This window comes from Patagioenas fasciata, chromosome 2, assembly GCF_037038585.1.
Source record: "Patagioenas fasciata isolate bPatFas1 chromosome 2, bPatFas1.hap1, whole genome shotgun sequence".
NCBI lineage: Eukaryota > Metazoa > Chordata > Aves > Columbiformes > Columbidae > Patagioenas > Patagioenas fasciata.
In genome coordinates, this window is record NC_092521.1 from 35,151,127 (window position 1) to 35,177,114 (window position 25,988).

The 25,988-nt window shown below is 36.8% G+C and overlaps 1 protein-coding gene across 1 annotated transcript in view; it reads left to right on the forward strand.

Annotated features, from left to right (window-relative positions):
* The first annotated feature begins 4,863 nt into the window (after positions 1-4,863).
* The window catches only part of TRPA1 (transient receptor potential cation channel subfamily A member 1), a 37,384-nt gene continuing 16,259 nt past the window's right edge, over positions 4,864-25,988 (forward strand). The window contains exons 1-14 of the mRNA XM_065832387.2: positions 4,864-5,243; positions 7,695-7,857; positions 9,110-9,285; positions 11,108-11,215; positions 11,635-11,743; positions 12,102-12,247; positions 13,709-13,845; positions 16,269-16,317; positions 20,095-20,194; positions 21,076-21,176; positions 22,461-22,630; positions 22,718-22,882; positions 24,215-24,329; positions 25,562-25,728. Of these exons, the coding sequence (XP_065688459.1) occupies positions 5,124-5,243; positions 7,695-7,857; positions 9,110-9,285; positions 11,108-11,215; positions 11,635-11,743; positions 12,102-12,247; positions 13,709-13,845; positions 16,269-16,317; positions 20,095-20,194; positions 21,076-21,176; positions 22,461-22,630; positions 22,718-22,882; positions 24,215-24,329; positions 25,562-25,728 (1,826 nt within the window). The 5' untranslated portion in view covers positions 4,864-5,123. The remainder of the gene's footprint in view (positions 5,244-7,694; positions 7,858-9,109; positions 9,286-11,107; positions 11,216-11,634; positions 11,744-12,101; positions 12,248-13,708; positions 13,846-16,268; positions 16,318-20,094; positions 20,195-21,075; positions 21,177-22,460; positions 22,631-22,717; positions 22,883-24,214; positions 24,330-25,561; positions 25,729-25,988) is intronic.

Genomic DNA, 25,988 nt, shown 5'->3' on the forward strand with positions numbered 1-25,988 from the left:
AAGGAATTATTTCTACTCATTTTGCCTTTCTGATACTGAATATGGTAAACTCAATTACATTCCTAAAGAGTGTTATGAATTACTAGGGCACATTCTGACAGGTTTTCCTTCATACAGTAATTTTTAAGGACTTCCATCTTTAAATTCCATTTATCAGTAGCAGGTCAATATCAATTAGCACCAGTGAGACTACGGACTACATTTCTGAAAGAAAAAAAGTCATCAAAAGGCTCTTTCCAGGTTTTCAGACATGAAAAAGTAAGAGTTGTGTGATTAAGGTATCTTTATAGAGGACAGATTTTTCTGGGTAAGATGTCTGGAAGAGGGTTTCTACGTGGGTGGACTAGTGAATGAAAAGCACTGTTGCAATGAGGGTACTGTTCCGTGACAGGCACAGCAGCAAATATACTGTGTGCAAAAAATCTGCAGATGCATGTTAGGACGGCAATGGTGATGTAAAATACACATCTGATGATGAAAGACCAATTAGCACTTAGAAACAATGCTTTCTGAATGGATCATTGGTCAGCAGGAAAGTGTCACCTGTATCTTCAACCTGATCTAGTTGATGTCCCTGCTCATTGCACAGGGGTAGGACTAAATGATCTTTAGAGGTCACTCCCAACCTAATTGTATTTCACTACTAAGTTTCTTCAGCTTTTTAGAGTTGTTTAGAGGTGTAGCTTCAAAATATCCAGAAGTGAAATAAACTTGCCCATAAGCAGTGTGATGCATATATACCATGCTTCAGCCTGATTTGACTTCATGGACCAGAAACTTTCTGAAGCTTGATAATTTGGCTTTTCCTAAATTCCATAGCTAGGGGAAACCCAGGATTGAGGTCCCTGCTTCACAGGTTTTTGCTGGGTTTGATCAGTGGTATCTGAATGCAAAACCACAAAACCAGTCCTGGAGACAGGAATATGAATTTAAGTTTTCCAGCGTGCTAGGAATCAGACTTCAGCACTTTGATGGTGTCTGGCTGTCCATTGACACAGCTTCAACAAGAGAAGGAGAGAGCATCACTACCAGAAAGCAACCTGCCATTTGGTGGCCATGATTGCTTTGATTAAGAAGTAGACAGAGTATGTTTGAGTTGATTTAGTTTGAGAGAGGCATATGATGTCTGACATGTAGGAGGCCCTGCAATTGTTTGAAAGATAGTTTGCAAGAAACAGCTTAGCTCCCAGCTTCACAGGATTACTGCCTGAAATGGGTATCTAAGTCACCCTTCACCTCTTCACACTCCACTCTGAAGCACCCAACTCCCACAGGGACAGGGATTGCATTCACTTTTGCTACCATAGACCTAAACCTTTTCTAGATCCAGATTATGTACTTGAAAGTTTTTGTCTAGGAGTTGCCTTGAAGCCAACAGTTGCTGCAATTAATTGCTGGGATATACTGGAAATCTTGGGAGGTATTGTTACCAAGAATGCTCTCATCAAATGTCACCTCCCTTACTTATTGCAACTGATATTAATCATAAGATCAATTTATACTTACTTTCAAAACATGGATTGTACTCTGTGGGCCTGTATTTTAATTTCTTCTTGTCCAAATCATTAAAAGTAGGACTCAAAATCTGTAAGATAGTATTCCATATCTTATTATCAATGGGGAAAAAAAAGTCTTTGCAGTGTAGTGGAATGAATTATTATCTTCTAAATTCTCTTAAAAAAATAAGCGTATAATAAACCTGTCAATAACTTACATCCTTCTCCTGAGCATAGCAGCAAAATCTCAAGAAGAAAAAATGCAATGAAAAATTCATTAGGCATGACTGTAAAACGTGAGTTAAATTCACCTTGCTGGTTTAAAGACAGTAGGACTTTTCTCCATGGTAAGTATAAACATGTTTCTGAAAACTTGTAGGAGACAATACATTCTTGCTTTTTTAGCCAGTAGATCAGATTAGTTTCTGGATGATTGTAATGAATATGTGACGTAGCATCATGAATTTGTCTGATTTACCAAATTAAGTGAACAACACAAAATCCTAAATATCATTTTACATATCATAATCTGTATAACACTGTTGCCACATAAATAACTTGCAAAGCAAAAAGTCATACAGCACATCCTTTTCATTACTGATATTTGCTTGAATTTATGGTTCCTAGGCCTGCAAAATTAACAAAATTGCATTACTGTATTACTAAGGCTACAGGACTGGAATGGTGTGTATTTACTATATATACAATTTAATTATTAAACAATCCTATGTTTAATGAAATGCTGGTCTATGATTACCTTTAGTGAATTTTGCTTATACTAATGGATCCACAATTCTACCATTAGGAAAATTATGTTTGAAATAAAATGGTATAAATGTATTTTAATCCACTCTTGGGAAAAACAGTTGTAGGAAAGGTTACTCTTTGTGAATTAGTTCCTTATGTGAAATAATTACACAGAAATAAAAGCTGTGGTCAGCCCACTTAAAATTCCATTTGATTCCTCCTGGGAATGGAAAACCTTTGTATTATTTTTCATGCCCTGGACATTCTTCTGAATATTTACTAGAAGACTGAAAACTAACAGTAATTTTAAAAGAAGGAGGCAGTATTATCACATTCAAGAAAATAACTGAAACCATGGTTGTTTGAGGATCATGACTTTTTTTGCAGCATTATTCTGACTGCAATTCAGGGGATTTTAACAAAAAAAATCCAAACAAACTAACAAAAAAAGGATGATAGATATGAACTTACTAATGCTTACAAATATTTCAGTGATACCTCTATATGTAGGTAGTTATTGCAGAAAATAGCATTCATTTTCTTTACACGATATTTAGACTGTTATTTGTTGATTTCAATTTCTGCTAAAGAAGACTATGGGCAACAGAAAAGCCAAGGGTAAACAGGGAATTCAAAGAAATCTCACCGTGGAATGGTGAACAGTCTCACCACCTGGGGCTGCTCCTAAGGGAAGTACAAGAAAAAGGGATTAGAAATACAGGGGCCTCTCCAGTGACACAATCCCAAATCCCATAATTAGAATCTCTGCAGGCAGTAATGGCCAGCTTTCTTGAGTGTAGCTTTCTTGCTGTAGCATAAATGACCCTGTTTCTTTTGGTCACAATTAATGATGTCATAACAATAAAAATGTACCTTAATGTCCTGCTGTTGAACATATACAACACCTATGGTTATGGCAGAATATGGGCTGAAAAAACTTTTTTGTTCAATTTTTTAGCATTGTCTGATAATTAATAGGATCAAAGCTCTACACCACAAGCACTTAAAACCACACAGTTAGTCTTAGGAGTATTTAGTCTTACGATTTTAAGACTACTTAGTTAAGGTTATGTTACTTAAGCAACTTACTATAAATTATTCTGGAGTTACAGGCTCTAGGATCAAAACAACTTTCAGAATGACCAAAAATGCAGATGATTGAGGGTGATCCCACAAGATTTGGTGATACAGTAACAAACTCAGATTGAATTCAATGTTGATAAACGTTAGGTGGGTACACAGAGAAAACAACCCTAACTAACCTCACATGAGTACAGCACATGACTGCTATTTATTTATACTATCACTACCCAGAAAGGGGATTGTGGTGGAGCAGCAAAAAATCCCCAGGAAACTTAGGTCAGTGGCATTCAAAACAAGCAAATACCTTTGTGAACATTTAGGAGAGGAATGAAGGAAAAAAAAAAAAAAAAGAGCAAACAATTAGTACTATTGCTTGAATGTATCTTGACTTCAACATGTAGGTCTTGTCATCCCATTTCAGAAGGAACACGGAAAATAGACAGAGTAGCAGGATGCGGATGTTCAAAGATACAAAATGTCATCTGTAAGAAGGAAAACCAAATGAACAAAGCCCCATCAGTGAACAAAGATCTGGAAGAACTTTGTAAAATTATGAGCACTAACAAGGATAAAGAAAAGGGGAACAACTCTCCATTTCTCAAAATGAAAATGCTAGGGATCACTAAGTGAATCTAGTGGTAAAAGAAAGCATTTTTCACAAAAACAAAAACAAAAACAAAAACAAAACAAAAAAAAAAAAAAAAGGAAATGATGGCACTTAGTGCCACAGGATTCAGAAAGGTCTTAAACGAAGTAATGGAGAATTGCCACTTGATGGCTATTAAACAGACTGGACTGGATGTGACACCTGGTTCTGGCAGTTCTTAAGCCACTGGTTGCCATAAACCAGGAACAGCCGGGGAAATATTCATCCTGTGTGCTCCCTACTGCATTTCCTAAGCGTCTGCCCAGCCACTACCTGACCTTTGGTAGGACTGCTCTTATCACATTAAATAAACTGGTAGTTCTCGGAGTTACAAACGTTTCCGTTAAGACTCAGCAAGGATGACTCGGTTAAAGTCTCTTTGGTAATTAACCCTTTGAAACACTTTGTGCTGCTTCTTTTTACACCCTTCCTATACCTTCTCGATGCTGCTCCAAATTTGCCAGTAAAACAAATTCTACTAGACAATTTTATGACCACAAAGTAAATGCTGAGGAGTTAACCGCAGGAAACTCAACTGTGGTAAAGTTGCGAGGCCGGTGCCGCAGCCCTGACTGCCTCCCCATGGTGCCCAGCCCGGGTGGGACAACTGCGCTCCGCACACTCTGATTTCACTGCTCCCGGTTTGCACTGCATTTATTTATTTCCAGTTTTGCACAACGTGCTCTCTGCGCTGCGCTTCTTGCATGTGCAGATGCGCTCATCTCCAGAGTTCTCTGGCACTGCCAGATGCTCAACAGGGGGATGAAAAAAAGCACCACCCAAAACCCAGCGGGGATCGCTTCGCCCCCTCCCGCAACTGACGCCGTCGGCGGCGCCTCTGCCCGTCGCAGCTCCACAACCGGGCACAGTCGCGGTCCGTCCAAGCGCCCGTCCAGCAAAGTTGAGGCGGTGTCCCCTGAGGGACCGGCGTTCCGCGCCCCCGGGACCTGCCTTTCGGCAGGTGGAGCCGCCCGGCGGGCAGCGGCTCGTCTTCCCCGGAGCGCCCCCCGCTCGCTTTCCCCGCCTCCCGCCACCGCCGCTCCGGCGGGCTGGCTTCGCGGCCCCGGCGCCGGTCGTCACTCGGTCTCTTGCCTCGCAGGTCTCCGGAGCGGGCGGGGAGGGCGCTGCTCGGAGCCGGGCGAGCGGGCGCCATGAAGCGCTCTCTGCTGCGGCTCTGCCAGTCGCGGGAGAAGGCGGCCGGCTCCAGCTCCTACCAGGGCGTCGTCTGCGAGGCGGATGCCGCCTCCGTCGCCTCGCAGGATGTCTTCAAGGTGCGTGCGGAGCGGAGCGGAGGAAGTGGGGGTGCCGAGTGCTGGGTGGCAGGTGTGGGTGTGAGGGCACAGCCTCGGGACAGCCGAGCCTGCCAGAGGCACCTAGTGGTGCCCGAGACTGGGGCTCATGTGAACGCGTTGGGACAAGGAGGGGTGAAGATGGAGGGGCAAGTGGGTGAGGGTATGCGGGGACTCTGGACGCAGCTGTGCAAGCTTGGCATCCCAGAGACCTTTTCTTCCCAGAAGCTCCTTTCTCCTCACTCATCTGTGGATCCGTGAGGAGTGGGGGACAGGCTGGAAACTGCGCCGGCCGTGGGACATGAAGGCACAGGACTCTATGACATTGTATGGCCAAGTCTGGACCAGGGCAAGCAGGAACACGAGAGGGGAGCAGCCAAAGGGGGGTGTAAGGGTGGGTGATGGGTGGCAGGTGGCTGTCGTGGGGCTCCCGAGAAGTCCCCCTCTTAGAGGGAGGTCCAGAGGTCATGATGGCGATGAATATACCGTCTATCAAAAATGTCACAAGAGGAAGGTTTAGAAGCAGTGGAGCTGTTATGAAGGGAAAGGGAACCAGTGGCAAAATAGCTGCCAGGAAGGATGTAACACCTTCCCTTTTCCACAGAGAATAGGACAAGTGATGTATTTGTATTGCAGTTAGGAAGACCTAGACCAAATGCTAGGGAAACCTTTTTTAAGAGTAAGAATAATTAAGCAAAGGAAGAAGTTGCTTACGGGAGAGATGACTTGGGTAACTTCAGAGGTTTTTAAGAGTAAGCAAAACAAACTTGACAGAGGATGTGGATGGGTTTTTAAAGACCTTTTGAGGTCATTTCCAGCCTTGTTTTCTGTGTGCTAGCTGTAGTCCCGAGCAACATCTCTTAAGCATGACCCAGCTTGTCACTTTGGTGCGTGATCTGCCACTACAGAGCTCTTCAGGAGAAGTGCAAATGAACTGCTGTTTAAAATAGTTTGCTTTGCGGTTTTGAACAACCAAGAACTTATTTCTTCTTTTCCTATTTTTGTTAATGAAAGACTGCAACATTGGATGATTTATTTTTTTTTTAGCAGAAAGTATCGTGCCACATTTTAGCCACATTTTGTCTTGCATTGACAAAAAATTCCAGTGTAAAGAACGGTGAAATGTGGTTTAAATCCATACAAAGATTTGAAATTCATTTCAATTACAATTAAATTAGAATATAAGAAGGAATAGAAGATACTGTTCTTTGTAATATGGTTTTCCTAAATAGCTTTTTGATGTGTATAAAACATATAGATATTTATGTATGTGACTGACCTCTTATCTTTGTTAGAGTTGAATAATCTTAAATACCCTTTCCACAATACCACCAGTTTTCTATTAGCTTTTTCTAGTTGCACTTTTGAAGTAGATGCTACTGCTGTACTTGGCCCTGGTCTTCTAAACCTTTAAACACATTTGTAACATTATTGAGATGAGTAACCTCAGTGAGGTTAATGGGATTATTAAGGCGAAGGAAATTAAACACGTGCTTATGTGTATGAATGAGCTCCCCAGTCATGACAGCAAAAATTATTGAGTCTTTGTGACTCAGGGGATCCTGGAGAGTAAAGTTTTCCTTTTCTTTTGCAACTGAGGAGGGAACAGTGTTTTTAAGGTATTTCCCTTTTTTTTACGTTTTGTTTCCTTACACGTTTTTGGGATGATTTTCATTACTTTTGATATGCATTCCCCCCACCTTTTATTTTTTCCTCCCAATTTTGTTTTTGAAACACTCTAACAAAAATATTTGGAGAACATCATAAAGTAAGAATCAGCAGGGTTTCTGTAGTCCGCTTTGGTTGCAAAGTGCTGTACCAGGGAGGTGTCAGTGGGCTGAACTGTTGGAGGGGGTTCTGTACTACGCTGTGAAGACGCTGGGTTGTTTCAGACTGAGATAGTAGCTCATGGGATGTGCTTGGGATACTCTTGAAATGAAGAAATTTATTGATTGCTCTGACACAAAGAATATCACAGGAACCCAACAGCTGAATGTGAAAGCCCAGGACATAATATCAGTCTCTGTAGAAAGGTCTAGAAAAGGAATTTATCAAGATTATTAATTTTTCCTCTTTGTTGAGTTCATTTGACGTGGCCGCAGCTGCAAAGAGTATGAAACAGTAAGTCATGAGTTTGCTTGTTTGGAATTTTCTGTGGTTGAAGGAGGATTTTGAGCTCATAAAATGTATCCAAGTTAATTTCCATTTTTGTTAATTTTGCATTGTTTCTCATCTGGGTCTGATTTTGTAATCAATCAAATCAATCAGAGTTTTGCTGTTGACTCAATATGATCAGGATTTGTGTATTTGTCTATGAAACTAAACAGCTGGGAGAGAAGTATTTAGTGTTAACATGCTCATAGCAACACATTATAGCACTGCTAACATCTTGCCTATTAATGAGAATATTAGAATATTTGTGTCCAAAAATAGGTGATTTCGGATGGAAGTGCCTGTAGGCTACGGAGCTTCATTAAGAAGAATCGTTCTGGACTTACCAAAGTGGATGAATTAAATGCCACCCCGCTGCATCATGCTGCAGAAGGAGGTCAAATAGAATTAATGCAGTTGATCATGGACGATTCTTCCTCCGAAGGTAACACGCATTTTATGAACCATTGTACTTAACAGAATAAAGAAGTTCACTAATCAGTGTTTGTTATCCACTTGAAGCAGAACTGGTACGTGTTGTCTACATCTATAGATTTAAATATAGTTCAAACTGTCTTCCATAGTTTGCAGTGTGTTGGGTGTGATTTGGATCACCCTTGTTATGTTAGGACTGTTTTCTCTCTAATGCAGTGAATCCGTATATCATATTTAGTTTAGGACTCAGATTTGCAGTCTTCAGATATGAAAAAGAAAACTGCAGTGAAGTACAGGAGGCCCGAATTTTTGTCTTCCTTACATACTTTATGTGTCTTTTGTTAGCACTTTTAATACTGGAAATGTAAAAGAGAAATAGCCTGTTTCCTTATACTGTCATTCAAGTTATCATCATGTTTACTTAGTAGTGAGGAAGAATAAACATTTGATGAGATAGGCCATCTAAAGAAATTTAGGGAAGAAGTGATATGCAGGAGAACAGGGGACCTTGAATGATGGAACTATACTCCGTAAAAGATGTTGTTCAGTAGTTATTAATAAACATTGTGAGCTGCATAAGACTCCACTGACAGATTGTGGGCTACTAAGTAGACATGTAAAGGCCCTGAAAAGCTAATTTTTTACACCTGTAATGATGGCTAATCTAATTTTAGTTTATTCTGGCTGAGATATATTGTTTTTCTTTTCAGCGTATAATTTTCATCTTTATTTTTCAGAATATTTGTAGAAGTTCATTTGCTGTTTTGAAGCTCGAAATATATGTGTAGAGCAGACCAGTGTTATAAGTAGCATGAACTGACTTGCTTCTGTGTTCTTAAGTGAATCAGAATAGATATGATCTTTAATCTTCTTTCAATTTGCAAGCACTTATTATCACTTATTTTAGTTATTCACACAGTTGCTCTGTGCAGTCTCTAAAGTGACAGCTGCAGTCAAATAAGATAGGAAAGTGAAGAGACAAGGAAAGAGGGAAATCAATTAACTGTTGGGCAAACAAAAAAAGATGTATAATAATAGGCAAGAAATAGGTGTTTCACACCTCCCATCTCTCTAACAAATACTGTGGATTCAGCAAAATATTTAATTAATTTAGCACAATGCACTGTGTGACATAATTCTCTCACTTTTTGTCTTCTAAGAAATGTAGTAGCACAGACATAAACCTCCCTCGAAGCAACTTTTTTTTCAGTGAGATCAGAATATTTGATGGTTTTGCTTTGGTTTTCTCTCCTTTGACCTAGTATTAAATGTGATGGATTCTTCTGGAAATACCCCACTGCACTGGGCCACAAAGAAAAACCAGGTGGAAAGTGTTAGTTTGCTGCTCAGCAGAGGAGCCAATCCAAACATTCTCAATGCCAATATGATGGCACCTTTGCATATGGCCGTGCAGTCCCTGCATAATGAAATTGTTAAGGTAAGTCTAAAGTCCACATAAATATACAGAATTGATAAGTAGCTCAACAGCAGCTGCCTGCAGAACATGACCTTGTTTATATACACTTCATCTCCTTGCATGCTTTGTTTAGTGACCCAGATGTGTAACACATGAGGCTTATAGAAATGTCTGACTTCTTAGCACAGCAAGTAAAAAGTAACTTACTAATTTTTATGATAGCACAAATACTGATATTTGTGCTGTGATAGTAGTCGTTATGTTTTGTGAAAAATTCTTTTAAATTCTCCAAACACAAGGAATTTTCTTTGAAAAGGTTCTTTTTAAGACTAAATTGCATGTAGACGTGTTATTTCAAATGTTTGTGCTCTGATTTTTTTTTTTACAACTGTATAGGAAGTCATAGGAGTATCAAAATTTTCTTGAAACTAAGGTATTACCTTTTTTTTTATGAAAACCAGATTAAAATCAATAAGAAAACACAGTTCTTAAAAATAACATTGTAATAATAATTTGAATAATAGCAGAACTAAACCTGCAATTAAAAATCACAGAAATATGTTGTGAAGAAATTACTAAGGTGAGTGTTTTGAACCTTGTAAAATAGCAACAGCATTGAGATTTTAAGCAGCATAATTTTTTTCATAATTTTCCTAATTTCATAATTTTCATAATTATGTTTTCACTCCATATGCAGCATTTGAATAGAGTTTTAGAATTTGCAAAGGTATTGAATTTACCAGGTGAATACAACCTTAGCACCACATCACTTGTTTTTCTCTTTAAATTTGTCTCCTTTTCTCGTTCATCCAAACAGAAAAAAAAGAGAAAAACCTATTCCTGTATTCAAGACTTAAAATCCTTTAGAGATTTTCAGTGCTTAAATATTTTGCTGTCCTCAGATCTTTTACAAAATCTCTATTCATTATAAATTAAGAACAATAAAATGTGAAATACAATTACACTTTTAAAATGGGCTTTGTGTCACATTCTGCGTGTGAGTTATTTTACAGCTCTGCTCTGCTCTGCTCTTGACCAAATATGTGCTCTCATTTTTTCCCCACTCTTTTGTGTATTCAAACTAATTCTCCTTTGGTTTCTATTGTCAAAGTGCTTGAGAGTGATTAAAGTGTGTCAGTTCTTCCAGTACAGAAAAATTCATTGGAATTACTGAAAGGTAATTAAATAAATATGTAGATAGAGGAATGAATATGAGGTGCAGTATCATAATTTTCATTTACAGATCCTTTGCTTGTCAAAAAGTGCTGGAAGCAGTCACAGAGATACTTGGTGACACTGGTAGTCTGGTGTGAGCTGTTAATATTGGTATTGAAGCAGGAATTCAGGGCTGGAAGGGTCCTTGTTCTCACCAAGTCCTATTTCCCTTGATCTTATATAGCTGTCTTAAGAGATGCCTAATCGAGTAGCACCCACAACATTGCAACTTTCCAGGGAATATAAAATATTACAAGACATTGTAACAAACTTCAGTTGAAAATCACCATCTGCAACTTGCTACAGAAAAGATTTTCTCCCAGTATTGGGGAAATTGTTAAATAAAACTTCAAGATATTCTGCAGCTATGTGCAGTGTTTATCCTAGTTATACAGCTGTTTACTGTAAGGAATTTTACTTTTCTTTGTCTGTTCTCACCTGCATTTTTCACCTGCCTATTTTTACATTCTCCCTCATTTTGTCCCTCCTCTGCATTGTGGGCTATTGACATGCAAAAAGAATAAGTCACAAGAGTGCTATGAGTGATAAACAAAAGTAGTCAAATAGTTCTGTGTTATTACTGTTGTATTTGGCATATGGTTGACTGAATGTTTTCTTATACATTTAGATTTTAGTCCAGCATAGCAGTACAGATGTTAATTTGGAAGGTGAAGCAGGGAACACACCTCTAATTGTAGCATGTTACAAGGATAATCCTGAAGCACTGACACTCCTGGTAGGTGTAATTATCTGTCATATTTTGATGTGATTCTGTTTATCTTGATGCAGTGTTATTCCATTCCTCTGTTCTGTCTTTGTTCAATGAAGGAAGGTTAATCATGGATCTAATATTCAAGTTACTAATATTCAAGTTTGCTAACAAACTTTAATCTTCTAAGAGCATATATAAATATGAGTGGCAAACAGAGAAAACTTAAACTGGTTTTGAAGGTCATCAGATCACAAAATGAAGCACATGTATGTGTCGATGTATGCATATAACATGCAAAAGAGGTTTGTATATGAACTTCACAATGCATATACAACATAAAAAAAAGAGGAGGCAGACACCCAGGAGACTGTACCTGTAAGAGTATGTTCATTAATCAGAATTTTCTGTATGTCATTAAGCTATTTCCAGACATTATTTTTCAGATTGAAAATGGAGGGAAAATATGTAAACCAAACAAAACTGGAAGTATGCCTATCCATGCAGCTGCATTTTCAGGTGCAAAAACATGTATGGAAATTCTTTTAAAAAAAGGTAAATACATTGTTCCCAAGCCATCAGTAAGATTTATTATTTATAGTAGTGTTACCAGTTTTCTATTTCAATTCTCAAAGAACTGTGCAAACAAGCACTTGTAACTGTGATTGAACCTACAAGAAGTTAATGCAATTATTCCTATGGGCAATTCATGCTAGTAACTTTTGTAGGATTGCAGCAGCAGCTTAACTGCTTTCTTAAATGTGTGCCCATCCGTTGTTTAGTGATCGATGTGAAAGGTTCATATTTTGAGTGGGAGGATATTATTCCACAGTTAATATACTTGTTTTGAAAGCCTTGATAGCTTCTGTTATCTTTCTTGCTTGAAAAATCTCCACTTATTTTCATTTCTCAGGTGAAGAATTGGGTCACTCTGCTAAAACCCACATCAATTTTACCAATAATGGAAAGTGCAGTCCACTTCATTTGGCAGTTCAAAGTGGGGACCTTGAAATGATTAAAATGTGCATTGAATTTGGAGCCCAAATTGATCTAAAACAGGTAAAACTTTAATTGGAGTGAAATATAATTTTGATCAAACTGAGATACCTCTGAATCTCTAAGTGGTATGAAAAAAGGTGAGCAGATAATAATTGCTCATTGTCTCTTCCAATGCAAAACCTAGGGAGCAGCAAATGAACACAAGTCTCTTGTTCACATCAGGCAAAATGGCAGGTTTCTTTACAGAAGTCGTGTAGGATGTTGTGGCTATGAAAATTTTGCATTGATTCAAAATGCTCTTGGGCAGATCCATAGAAGAAAAATCAGCCCTCAGCTACTGAATACAGTGGCATTCCCTCTGGCTCAGAAAGTCCTTGAGTCATAAACTGGTGGAGTGTGGGGGAGCACTCTGGGGAACGGTACAGCCTTCTTCATGAAGTCTTTTCTATACACCTGCCATGTCTTTTCTCGGAAATGAGATCTTCCATCTGACCCTTTCTCATCCTTATTTATCCTCAGCCTTGCTCTGGTCTTTACAGTGTCTTCTTTCTAAGTAAGCGCAAGTTTATGATAGTACTTTTGGCATAATGGTCTGTGTCCATCTTCATGATGAATAAACATTTCAGAAGATACCTATCACTAATCAAATTGTTTGCAAGGCTCAGGTCAACTCATGAGAGCAAATATAAACATGGTTTAGCCTTCTTTTATTGGTTTGATTCTTTGAACACACAGCTTTTGAATGATATGATTTATATTGCCAGTTTTTTTGATGGGTAAGACTATTTTGAGAATGCTTACGACATTGTAGCAAAGCTCATTCCAATGCAACGAAACATTCCTGTTCTAAAAAGGAGAAAGTCAAAACCCTCAGACATGTATCAAATCTAGTTTGTCTCATCTCGCTAAGTGAAATCCTGTTTTGGCTAATCTTGTTCTAATAATTTATTTATTGCTTAATAATTTTATGGCTGTCTAGCTTATAATAGTTTAATAACATACTAGACCAAGTTATTTTTAACCTGCAGATTTATTTTTCTTTAATTAAGAACAACATCTAAGGAAGATTCCATTTAAGAAAGTGAAAAACATTTTAAAAGAATGCATTTTCTATGTTATATGGGCATATTTGTTTGCTTATTCGTTTGTACTGGTCTACCTATGGCTTTCTCTAGTTTTCCTTTGCTTCATCTTTTGTATTAAATGGTGCTGTGTGTCTGTTTATTAATTCAACTACAAAATATTATTAAGAGTGTAATTATCTCATATCTTAGGGACTTGGCATAGAATAATAAGGAGCTTTGTAGTAATCCTTTAAAACTGCCTGATTAGTCTTTTCTGGTCTTTAAGATCTCTTTGGAATTCCACTATTTTAGCTAAAGACTAAAGTTTCATTACTTGCATAGAAATTTAGGCATTTAGGAGCTGCAAATCCTGGGCTAGATTGCTAGTGTGTTTACTAGGTTGAAGGTTAGGTTGTTGAGGTTTAAATATTTACATGCTTTATTTTCCCATTTACAGAATGAAAAATGCACAGCACTTCATTTTGCTGCCACTCAAGGAGCAACAGAGATTGTAAAGTTAATGATGTCATCCTATGCTGGTGATGAATCCATTATTGATGCTGTAGACGGGAATAAGGAAACTTTACTTCACAGGTAGGAGGCTGCTCTGCCAGACTTCACCATTAATTGTGAACCATGATGTTCTCAATTATTCTCAGCACCCAGTTATACTTTATATAGCATACTTTAGAACACCCTTCCTCATGGGCTGGAACTTCTCCATGGGATGGGGGATGGTTTTAGTACACTATGAAAGAGGCGATAATTTGTTCAGAATGTTAAAGATTTTGGTGCTGATACAAAAATCAAAACAGTTGCAGTTATCTTGGAACCATATCAAGGAACTGTCACTAAGAGTTTATATTGAAAATTTACTCCAGTGAAGTAGTGGGTTAACAAGTTTATGGAATTATTAAGAACTTTTGTGTTGTGGAACAAATGCCCTCATTTGATGTGGTTATGTTCTCCAGAAAGTGAATGAAAAGTAATAAAGTTTTTTTTTTTTTCCTCGAAAAGATTGTCTTATGCCTGATCAACTGCAAGTAAATATTGGTTCACTTCCCTATGACGACAAAGCTGCAGATGAAATTTGTGTATGGAATAATTCTCTAGACCAGGGGTGTCAAACTCATTTTCACCGGGGCCCACAACAGCCTCGTTGTTGCCTTTGAAGGGCCAAATGCAATAAATTTATACAGTCCTAAAACTACATTTGACCCTTTGAAGGTAATGAGGCTGATGTGGCGTCCAGTGAAAATGAGTTTGACACCTCTGGTCTAGACTTCTAGTCCTTCACAGCACATTTGAAACTAGAGCACTAGGCTGTGGAGAAGTTTCCTCAGTCTTCTGTAGCAGAAAGATGCTTCATTAAACATGCTCTCTACGAACTCTATGGAAGATAGTATATTTTCCCATCTATACTTTTTTAGTAAGAAAGATATGTCTCACTGCATTTCAGTGTAGTAATTTTACAGTGTTATTCTACAAGAAGTTTTACAATATGAAACAATCAGTGGAAAGTCAGAGGCAGTGGAGATGATTGTTCTTTGGACATTGTATGAAGTGGAAAGATTCAAAGGTAATTGAAGCAATTAAAAGGAGAGTGTGTTGTAAAGTTAAGATAAGGTTTGGGTAAACTTGGAAATGCTACCACGATAGAACAAGATTGAAGACATAGTGATGCCAAATGCCAAAGAAACTTGCACAGGCACAAAATACTATTGAATAGATAACTGGCTGTCATATCCATGAAAATGTTTGTCCTTGGGAAAATCTTAGAAAAAGAATGACACTCTTGCAACCTGTCTCTGTGAAACAGGAAAAAAAAAAAACTATCAAGAATCATCAGAAAGGTAGAAAGTCACCTAGATTTCTCAAAATATAGCTAAACTGTATAGGAAAGTTAACTTGTTCAGAAGTGAAGGAGCAGTGAAGCATAGGCAGGACTCGATCCTTTCACAATCCTACTGTCATGTTTCCATCTAAATATTTTACAAAATGACTTAGCTTTCTCTTCATTCACCTTGGAATTTATTTGGAGTGTGTGTGAAGCATTTAATATTTATGGCTGGCTGGAGGGGTCTACTACAGATAAGGAAGGTATCTCTACTTATTTGGAACCATGACATGATTTTTAAAATACATCTTTTGAGTAATCAGTTCTAACTATAGTACACCCTGTGTTCTTACCTCTTATAATGAATGCTAAGGGAACTGTTATCTGTGAGATATATAGCAGCCTTGGAACTGTCCTCCTGTTTTGTTAATTGAGTTAAAATATTGAACAGAAGTCTGACTTCTGAAAACAGTGTCTGTATTAATTGTGCTATATTTCCTGCTTTTACAATTTTTGTTCTATAATATATAATTCACTGTCTTACTGTAAAATAAAAACTGAGATTTTTTCACATGTATAGACAGCTTTAAAATATTTTTAGTAAATTAATGTCACCAAGATTTATATCAGTGTATCAAATGTTTTCAGATTTTCTCAAGTAGACTTGTCTGCCACAGGAAGAATACATTTAGTCATTTCCATTTTAAACCCACTCTAGAGTTATTACACAAAATATATGGCAAGTTATTTTTGAAGATCAGAATAATAAAATGGATTTGAGGCTCTAATCTGCCTGAAACAAACTGAGTCTGAAGTTTATGGAATTTTAGATTGACCTTGTGTGGTACAGCGAAAGATCTCACATATGAAAGTACTTGTTCTGTTAAAAATAGTTGTAAAATACCTGTTGACTTACCAATGAGGTAAGGTCTTTGTTTCCTGCAGTGAGTTTTCAATGTATTAATTGAACTGAACTTAGCTTAAAAACAAAACTCCGTGACAAAAATGAAAACAATTTATTAAAATGAATCATGTAATAAAGATCTCTCTCTGTCTATTTTTAAATGTATTAATTTGAAAATACTAGAAAATGTAGCACATGGAGAAAAATACTAGCCTTTGGCTTGAAACTTCATTGTCCTTTCTAATGTTACTGTATTTTGCATTTTTTTCCCCACAGGACAGCATTGTTTGATCACTATGAACTGGCAGAATATTTGATTTCAATGGTAAATATTTAATCAAGCAACATGTTTATAGAGTTTATTGCTATATATTACTACAGGTCTGCATAGAAAAATTCATAAAGGAGAATGTGTTCTCGGGTATAGGTTAATTAGGTATATGTCTATATTTCATAATGCATAATTGACAGTTGCAGTACAGTGGTTGTTATGACTCCATAACAGCATCCTGCAGTTACAGAAGATGAAAACTTGCATTTGTATTCCATTTTACTCACTCAGAAAGGTTTTATAAACACCTTTTACCAGATATGACAGACTAGTTCAGTCATCCTCACTTTTAGGATATTAAATATGAAATAAAGGCTAAGCATGCATGAATTTAACCTTTATTTGAACTATGCACATATGATTGTTCTGGGATCACATAGGCCTACACTGAAGTCTGTGCATGATCTAGAAATGTTTTTTACTCTGTGTAATTTGGTTATGTTTCTTCACTGAATAATTATGAGGGAGAAAGAGAAGAAACATAACAGGGGATGTACTGGCTATGCTCCAAGTGTCCATTTATACCTACTAAACTAAGGGTCATACAACCGTTATATGCTCTATTCTGCAGAGGAAATTTTCAGAAGTCAGCAGACTTCTTTTCCATTTTATGTATATGTTTTTTGCTTAATTTCATGACAATTATATTCAGAAAAATCATCTTCCACATATAGTTTTACTTTTCTCAGAACCTCTATTATAGAGATTGGATTTAGTCAGAACTAGATGTTGCGCTTATTTTCGATTCAGATATAAAATGATGTGGTTTGACTGCTTAAACTTGTCTAACAAAACAACCTATCTACAGAAATTATTATCTGAGAAATACAGACACAAGTTGTACATCTGTAGGGATGAGGGAATATCTTTAACAATGCATTTGCTAAGAATGAGCTTTTATTCCTAAAGTGTCATTTTGACTTTTTTGACCTCTTCTATAGAATCTATGCTGAGGGTTTTTTTGACTTTCCAGGTAAAGTAAATCACTTTTGAAGCTTTAGGATTGTTTTCATTCACCCTGTCTGGGAATAGATCAAAATATGCCAGCTGGGGCTAGTGGGGTGCAGCACATGCAGCCTGTGCTGCCTGGTCTCCTGGCAAGATCACTAGAGATCACCTGTGCTGCATGAGGGTGAAAAAGAAAAGGTGAAGCAATGTCACTGCTCAAAAGGAACAGCAAATTCCAGCTCAGAATGGCTCTCTGGTTTTACTAAAGAACAAAATTTATTTATTTTATTTATTAAATATCCACATTTCACACACATTAACTTACAATTATAATTTACTTTATCTTATTTTTGGTACTTTTAGTGTCTGAAAATAAAAGCGATTGGAAATACACAGAGTGTTACATCTAGGTCTTCTAGATAGAAAACACAGTATCTATGCTAAACAGAAACATCCAGGCACACTTTGTATGCCCTTTACATTTAACTTGCACCATTCTTTTTTAAGTTATAGGTCAATGTCCTACATAAAAATCAGATAATCAAATTCTACAGATATTTCTTGCAGAACTTTTCATGATTTTGCATTTGGCCTCAACATAACATGCCAAAGAGCACATGCTCCTGTTCTGGTGAGATGTACGGTTTGTGGTTAGCTGAAGGCTAACTGAAGCCTTAAAAAAAAGACAAGACAGAAACCTAGATCAATATTTCCAACTTCTTAACATTACAAAACTTAGTATCTTTAAAGAAGTGCTCCTTATAAATTGGTTTGCAAATTAAACATTTTAAGCACAGTGAATTTAACAACAATGCCCAAGTGGCCATTGTCATATTTGACAGGTGTACAGTGTCTGGTTTGTGTATGCAAATAGTGTTGTTGTACTTGCAAGTTATGTATACAACTATAAAGAAGAAAGCCATGAAAATCAGAAAGTTGTCATGATTTAGCAAGTATCTAAGCAATTTCTTTGCATCTTTCAGCGTTTCTGTTTTTCTTGTGTACTGGAGAATTTACCATTGAGATATCTGGTGTTTCCTGAATTTACTTCATTAATTTAATTGAAACGTGTGTAGTCAAAGTAAATAAGCAGTATTTTACATGTTTTCTTACTTCATTTTTCTGGACTTCCTTTTTCCCATTTTACTTCTTTTGTTTTCGCTGAAAGAAAATTGAAAGATTAAATTTATGTCAATACAAATTGACATTTACAATATTCACATCATATTTTATAATAATGCATGTTTAATTCATATATACTAATATATAAATGCAAAAGTAAAAGGAGTTCAAAATCTAAATTTACAAGCTCTTAATGTAGCTGTCTCATAAATGTGGTAAATATATATAACAATGTAAAAGTTCCTCATTGTGCTAAATAATGATGAATGCTGCTGACAATTTTGCTGAAGACTGAGCAATGATGTTAGCTGGAAGGAAGGTGATTAAAGATTTAACTGGAAAGTGCTGCTCCTGTATTCACTGAAATGAATGAACCACTTGGATAAAAAAAGTTTCTGTTTCTTTGAATATTTTTAATAAGAACATTTTTAAGAGATTTGTCTGACCTTGTAGAAATGTAACTGGGGAAATGATCCTCATGTATTATTCTCAAACATTTCATCAACATACACTGGAAGCTTCCTGTTCTTTGTGGTAATCATTGTACCTTTATTAAATGTTTCATGTTAATGCATTACAAGTTTTATTGTCCTATAAAGTAAATATTGCTCATGATTATGACTAATTCTCTCTTGTATTAGGACTGGATCCAAAGATGATGGAAGTTAATAGAAAAACTCCTATTGATTCTTTTTTTTCAATGATGTTTGGATATTACCTGAAATAAAATAACCAATTTGACTAGCAACTCAATATCTAGAAAAATTATATCTCAGACATCATGAAATATACATACCTCTTATTGGTTAATTTAATTGTATCTTCATACTCCCTCATTGGTGGGATTTTTAGATAGATATGTTTATGCTCATAGTATTTTGCTCATACGATCACAGTGATGTTGTGAGCATAATGAACACAATGACCTGGCAATATGCATCTTGTGCAAAAATAGACAAAACAGCAAAACTGGGCTTTTGCTAGAATATCTCATTCCAGTCCTTGTGCTTCCCCTAAGGAGAAAGGTCATATCAAATGACCTTGGAGAATAAAAATGTGTATGCTGTTAATACAGCTCTTTGGGGTCAAAATTAACTTGTCTCATATAGATGATAAAGAAGAATAGAAAATGAAGATAGATCAAGCTATACAGGTGGAACTATGCTAATCTCTGGATGCATTACTTCTTGAATAGTATTTGTGTAGCATAGAGCAGGGTAGTAGTTACATTTATACAGCCTTAAAATTATATTTAGGCCTTCAAAGGCAACTGCGAGGCTCATGTGGCCCCCGGTGAAAATGAGTTTGACGCCCCTGGCGCAGAGCTTCAGAAGTGTCTTGTTCTGCTAATTGTTTGATAGGTAAGACTACATCGTTCAAAAGGGGTGTAATTTTTGTGTTATTTTCCAGAGCTTCAATTCCAGTATTTTTAAGTTAGAATTAAATATTTTGAGCATTTAAATGCATAGAAAGGTACTCTAACAAGACCATGAGTTGTGAGTTCAGTATACCTAGAAGTAGGCCACTATTATTTAGGTGTCTAAATTTACATATATATAGATGACTGGGCTGTGGCTGATAGTTAGAACTTATCTGGAGTTACCAGAATGCCTGTAATTCTGGTATGTTTATAAAGAGCAACACCATTTTAAAATTCCGTTTATTCATTATTCATGATAAACTTGAAATTCTTTATTCCAGGGGGCTAATATTGATAGTGTTGACATAGAAGGTCGATCCCCACTTCTATTGGCCACTTCCTGTGCATCATGGAAAATTGTGAATTTACTGCTCTCAAAAGGTAAAAAAGAATATATGCTTATACTTCATTTCAGCACAGTTCATAAATGTTAAGCTTGTGACTAACTTTCCTCTCAGGTTCAATTCAGTACTGCTGCATACAGGCCAGGAACAGTTGACCTAAACAGCTGCACAGTGCTGGTATCCCCTGAGATAAAGGACTGATCATGGTGATGGCTTCACCCTTTTTAATACAGAATGAACAGGCTGTAGGGAAATGTGTGTGCCATGTGCCAGGCTTCTCAAGGTAGAGGTGGCACTGACAGTCCATCCCTGCATTCCTCAGCAGTTCACAAAATAATGCGGAATAACTACACCACTTACAGAGAGTCATCTTTTGTACCAGCAGTCTTTAAGCATTAAAGCCCATATGTCAAGTGTTAGCTGTGATTTTATGTAATCACAGTCACCTTGAAAATGAGCAATATCTTTCAATTGCAGCACTTTTGGTGCAAGCTCATTATTGTTACTCTATTTCCTCTTGTTAATAGTAACATAACTGATTTTGTTAATAAGACCTGTAATAAGTTTTGAAGTTGTTACAAGGTTACAACTTTAAAAGATTTGAAGAGGTGACTACCTGCATCTTTAAATTATCTCCTGGTTTGTGGGTATCTCTGAATGAAAAGACCCCACATAAATGTTTATGCTGCAACGAAATATGAAATGCATACACACTTGAGATAACAATGAAATCTGAGTGTCAGTGGGGTTTTTTTGTAAGTAAAATTATATGTTATAATGTTGAATTGATATAATATTTATTTTATAGATTTATAAACATGTTTGTTCAACATATGTGTCTTTGTCTTAAACATCACCAGTTAGTGCCAGGGGCCAGCAGTTTTGAAGTTGCTGGTATTTATTTCCATATTTATCTAGGAGCAAATGTATCATTAAAAGATCATCTGGGCCGGAATTTCTTGCATTTGACGGTATTGCAACCTGGAGGATTGCAGCATCTGAATGAGAAATTTCTGCAGGTACAGTAAGCATCAGTTTGTGTCTTTCTGTTACCCTTACTAGAAAATGTGAAGAACAAAACAATTACCATTGTATTGTGGAATATTTGTAAAAGTTTGTGGTACTTGTTAAGTTGCCTGGTGTCACAGAAAATAATTTGAAGAGATACATATCTCTCATGAAAACATTTGAAAGCAAATAATACAGTTTTCTTATTGCCAGGCAAAGGAATAACATAATCCCATAAATTACTTTGCTGTTGGGGGATTGAATAGCTCAAGAAGTAGGCAATAAAATGTAGAACTTTTCACTCATATTTTCCCAGATTGCATGCAGTAAGGCTATGGGATGCGTTCATATTCCATGAAATTCTAGGATTTAAATAGCTTACAGCATATTCTACAGGTGCCTTCGGTGGACTGTACTGCAATGAAGCCTTGGATTTAGTTTTGAAAAGGATTTCAGACATGGATTTGTATTTGGCTAAGCTGAGGTGAAGCATTCATACTGCTAGGGCCAGGCTCATCTGAAAGAGTTAAATTTGCTAGGCTCCAGAGCTCCAGAAACGATTTTTTAAATGTGAATCAAGTATAACTGATCTTACTACATCTGCTGAAATCTGTAAGCAACCTTGATTAGTAATGCAGGGTGGATTTAACTTCCCTTTTCAACTATGTAGAGAATCAGTTTTAAATCAGTGATAACTCTCAGTTGTCTGCATTGATTTCCTAGTCATTTGTCACACTAATAATTTAGACAAAGGAATGAAGTAGACCAGGGAAGGAGATTTTTAGTTCCTCTAAAAAGGCCACACATAGGATGTTGTTACACAAGGTATGGAGGAAAAACAGGGAAATGAAGATGAGAAACGGGGGAAATAAAATGGCACTGTAAACCAGTGTACTGCTGATTCTTGACAGCCAGAAGGTCTGCTACTGAATACAGACTATAGACCACCCTTATGTTCTGTACAAGCCTTTTGCTGACTGCAATGAACGCTGTGATTGAATGACAGCAGAGAAGAATCTCCCGTAGTGTATTTGTACTGTGGATGGATTGCAGCTAAGGGTGCAGAGTGGCAAACTGCTGTGTTCTTCAAACTGCTGTGTTCTTTATTGAAAAATGGTGAATCAACAGACATTAAATGCTCATTGTTACTAAATTTACATTTCCTAAAGTTTGTTCATTATTTTTAGATACTGCTTTTAAGTATTAATGCTATTGTTACAAGCTATTAGAAGCTGTGGGACATTAATGATATAAATGTAATTCTGTGCTTTTGGGTTTTTTTGGGGGGGTAACAGATGGAACATATTAAAAATCTCGTGGTGGATGAAGATAATGAAGGATGCACTCCCTTGCATTATGCATGCAGACAGGGTGTGGCCCTCTCTGTAAATAATTTACTCAGCCTCAACGTTTCCATCTACTCTAAGAGCAGGGACAAGAAGTCACCACTGCACTTTGCTGCCAGGTTGGTATTGCAGTCTAGGCAATGAAATCAATGCCAATTTTCCATCCGTATTTCTTTGACATTCATTTGTATGTTTATCTTTCAAAGCTATGGGCGCATCCATACTTGTCAACGACTTATAAGAGATATGAAAGACACAAGACTTTTGAATGAAGGTGATAAGAAGGGAATGACTCCCCTTCATTTGGCAGCCCAGAATGGTCATGAGAAGGTAGTTCAGTTTCTCCTGAAGAGAGGGGCCCTTTTTCTCTGGTAAGTATGCAGATTTTCATTCATTAAGGCAAAAAAGAGCTACCACCCTGCATATTATGTCCATCTGCTGGGAAGTTTATACAATATGAATGTAAATACAATATATGAAAAAATATATTAATATATGCAAATATAAATATAGAAGAGCGTATTTATAAAATATTTTTAAAACTAAGCTGATTGTGCCTTGTTTCTGCCTGACACATAGAATCATGGCTAGCTGTAAAGCAAGACTTCTGAAACTGGGGAAACTGAAGTTTCTCTAAATCCAACTGAGAGAAGAATATTGAACCTTTTGATGTTAAAAAAAAATTCGTTTGGAAATATTATAATCATGTCAGCTTCACTTATAGGCTTGAATAGAGATTCTTAGGATGGGTGGTTCACAGGCAACTTGCCTTGCACTCTGAGTCTTGGTTGCAGGTTAAAGATCATTGGCAGCTCCACAAAAGCTGCCGTGCCCACACCTGTAGCCAAAACTACCAAAAGGTTAGAGTCCTGTTTCCGAGGTACAGTCTAGAGCTTTAACTTTCAAGTCCTGTGTGTCCAAGTCCACTGCAGTTACACCTTGGAGCTGGGGGCGTAAGTGTTTGGAGGAGATCCTTTAGCAAACAGACCTGTCATATGTTTGTTATTAGTGACTGCAGTGGATTCACTAAATGGACTACTGTCAAACCCTTTATTTCCAGTGTCCTTAGCTAGACTAGTACACGTAGCAAGGACAGAGATGATAATATACATATATAAGTAAATATATATGTAAGTATTTATAGCTATGTGCACAAATGTATATGTGTATGTATTTTGGCTTAAATTAGACTTAAACCTGGTATTTTCGAAAGAAATGTCCCAGTAGGTTCTATGCTATAAAAGGCTGAGTAAGTCTCATTCTGCTAAGAAGAAGTAATACTAATAGGAATAGATTTGTATGCTTATAATATTTTGTATATTCACTATCTTTAAATGCAAAATTCCATAATACGGCCATGATCTATGCCAGACCTATTGCCAAGTATTAGTAACAAAATATTGCAAGCATTTGTGTGATTTTCAAGAGACATATAAGAAAACGGGCATAATCCAGATGTGTAGAGAAATATAGAGAGGGAAGAAAGGATAGAGGGAGAGACAAATACTGTTATTGAGTTGAACCTTTTACTTGCGAATGATGCATTGATAATCGCATAATAGTTGACAGAAGGCACAGCTATCTCTGCAGAAGTCATGCCAAAGAAAAGAGGTTTGAGTCAGAGGAGAAGGCGTTTACATGTACTTTAAATTTGTAAAAAGTTTTCCGTGTATAATTACTAATTTTGTACTGCTACATAAAAGTGATTATAAAGGCTGGACAGCTCTGCACCATGCTGCCTTTGGCGGATACACGCGCACAATGCAGATCATTTTGGATACTAACGTGAAGTGTACTGACAGAGTGGATGAAGAAGGGGTATGTATTCACAGAACATTATTTGTTTCTGTCTGCTATTACTTCTAGACCAAATGGTAGTGGTATGCTATCAGCAGTTTTCCACTGTGTGCTGCCTTTCGTTACCTATGGCATATTTAAAATCTTTATATTTCACCACTGTTAAAGTTTATTGCTGAATAAATAATATGCGATTGCTGAAATTGTTATCCAATTCCTATAAGTGGGAGATAAAAAAAAAAAGCAAATAACATAATAGAAAATATAAAATCCTGAGCAAGTATGTTAGACATGTCCCTCTTGCCCTCTTTACAATGCCAGAGTAGTTTAACGATGTACTACAAACAGTGTTAATTTAAATTTAAAGCGCTTACACAGATTAAAAAACAGCTCATTAACATACCGTTTTAAATATGTCTGTTCTGCACAGCAATGTCCAGCAGATACAGCTCTTTCTATATCTTGCTCTAAAGTTTGGACAAATGCGGTATCTGTTGGGTCAAGACAGAATCCGTTTCCTGGACTGGAGAACTCTTGTATGAACCTGCCTAACAGTTCCCCAGAAGAAAACACAGAGTGGTCATTTTAAAGAACTATTCAGTTTCCAACGCAGAAGGTGTTGCCAGTCTCTCTGAGAGCTGGTGTTGAACGCATTTAAATTATTAGATTAGAAACAAATCTTACCTAGAGATCAATGAGAAGCCAATGCTTAGGTCTTAATTTCCCTCCGAAAAATATGAGTGGGTTGGGAAGGCTTTGAAAGGTCACCTTCAGTGTGACTTGATTCCTAAACCACTCATTGTGTTACTTTTATGAAAATACCAAAGATGTTCCTCTTGAAACTCTACCTGCAGGTTTTCTTGCAGATTTGTTTGAATGAGCATGCCTGGATATAACTGAATGCTTCTCTTCCTGATTATCAGATGCAGGGCTTCTATATCTGCAGATACCATCATTTTTACCTATTTGTGACTTCCATAAAAACATACTAATGAATTGGCCTTCCTTACCTACTTCTGAGTTTCCTCTTCAAATTTAGCACTACCATAGCCATAAATATAAATATTATCTATAGTCTCTATCAGAATCTCTATGACAATATTTTGCTTTTTAATGGTGCTAGTAAAAGTATTCAGATCTTGCAAGTCAGAATAGCGTGTAGCTTTTTAATGTGGGAAAGGACTGAAATATGTACTTTTTTTTTTTTTTTAATTATTCTTGTGCATGCATCACTGTGCTACTTTTCTGTGCAGAACACAGCATTGCACCTGGCTGCAAGAGAAGGACATGCAAAGGCAGTAAGGTTACTTCTTGACTATGGTGCAAAAATCCTGTTCAACAAAGCTGTAGCTTCTTTTTTCCATGAAGCAATACACAATAGGAGGAAAGATGTAGTGTCTGCTGTCATTTTGCATAAAAGGTAAGGTACACAAAAACAGGGTTTGAATTTATTTTGGTTTGTATTTGTTTTGTTCTTTTAACTGAGATTAATTTCTGAAAACCTGTAGTTTAATAAGACTGAGGACATATTTCGAAATTCCAGAGATTATGTTTTGTTCTAGTGAGATGAAATAAAAAATGACATAATTGGAATGGACATCAGAAAGGTGGCATGTCGTTTTCTGTATTAGATTGTATATTCCCATTCTGTTAAAACAAAACCTCATAGAAAACATTAGA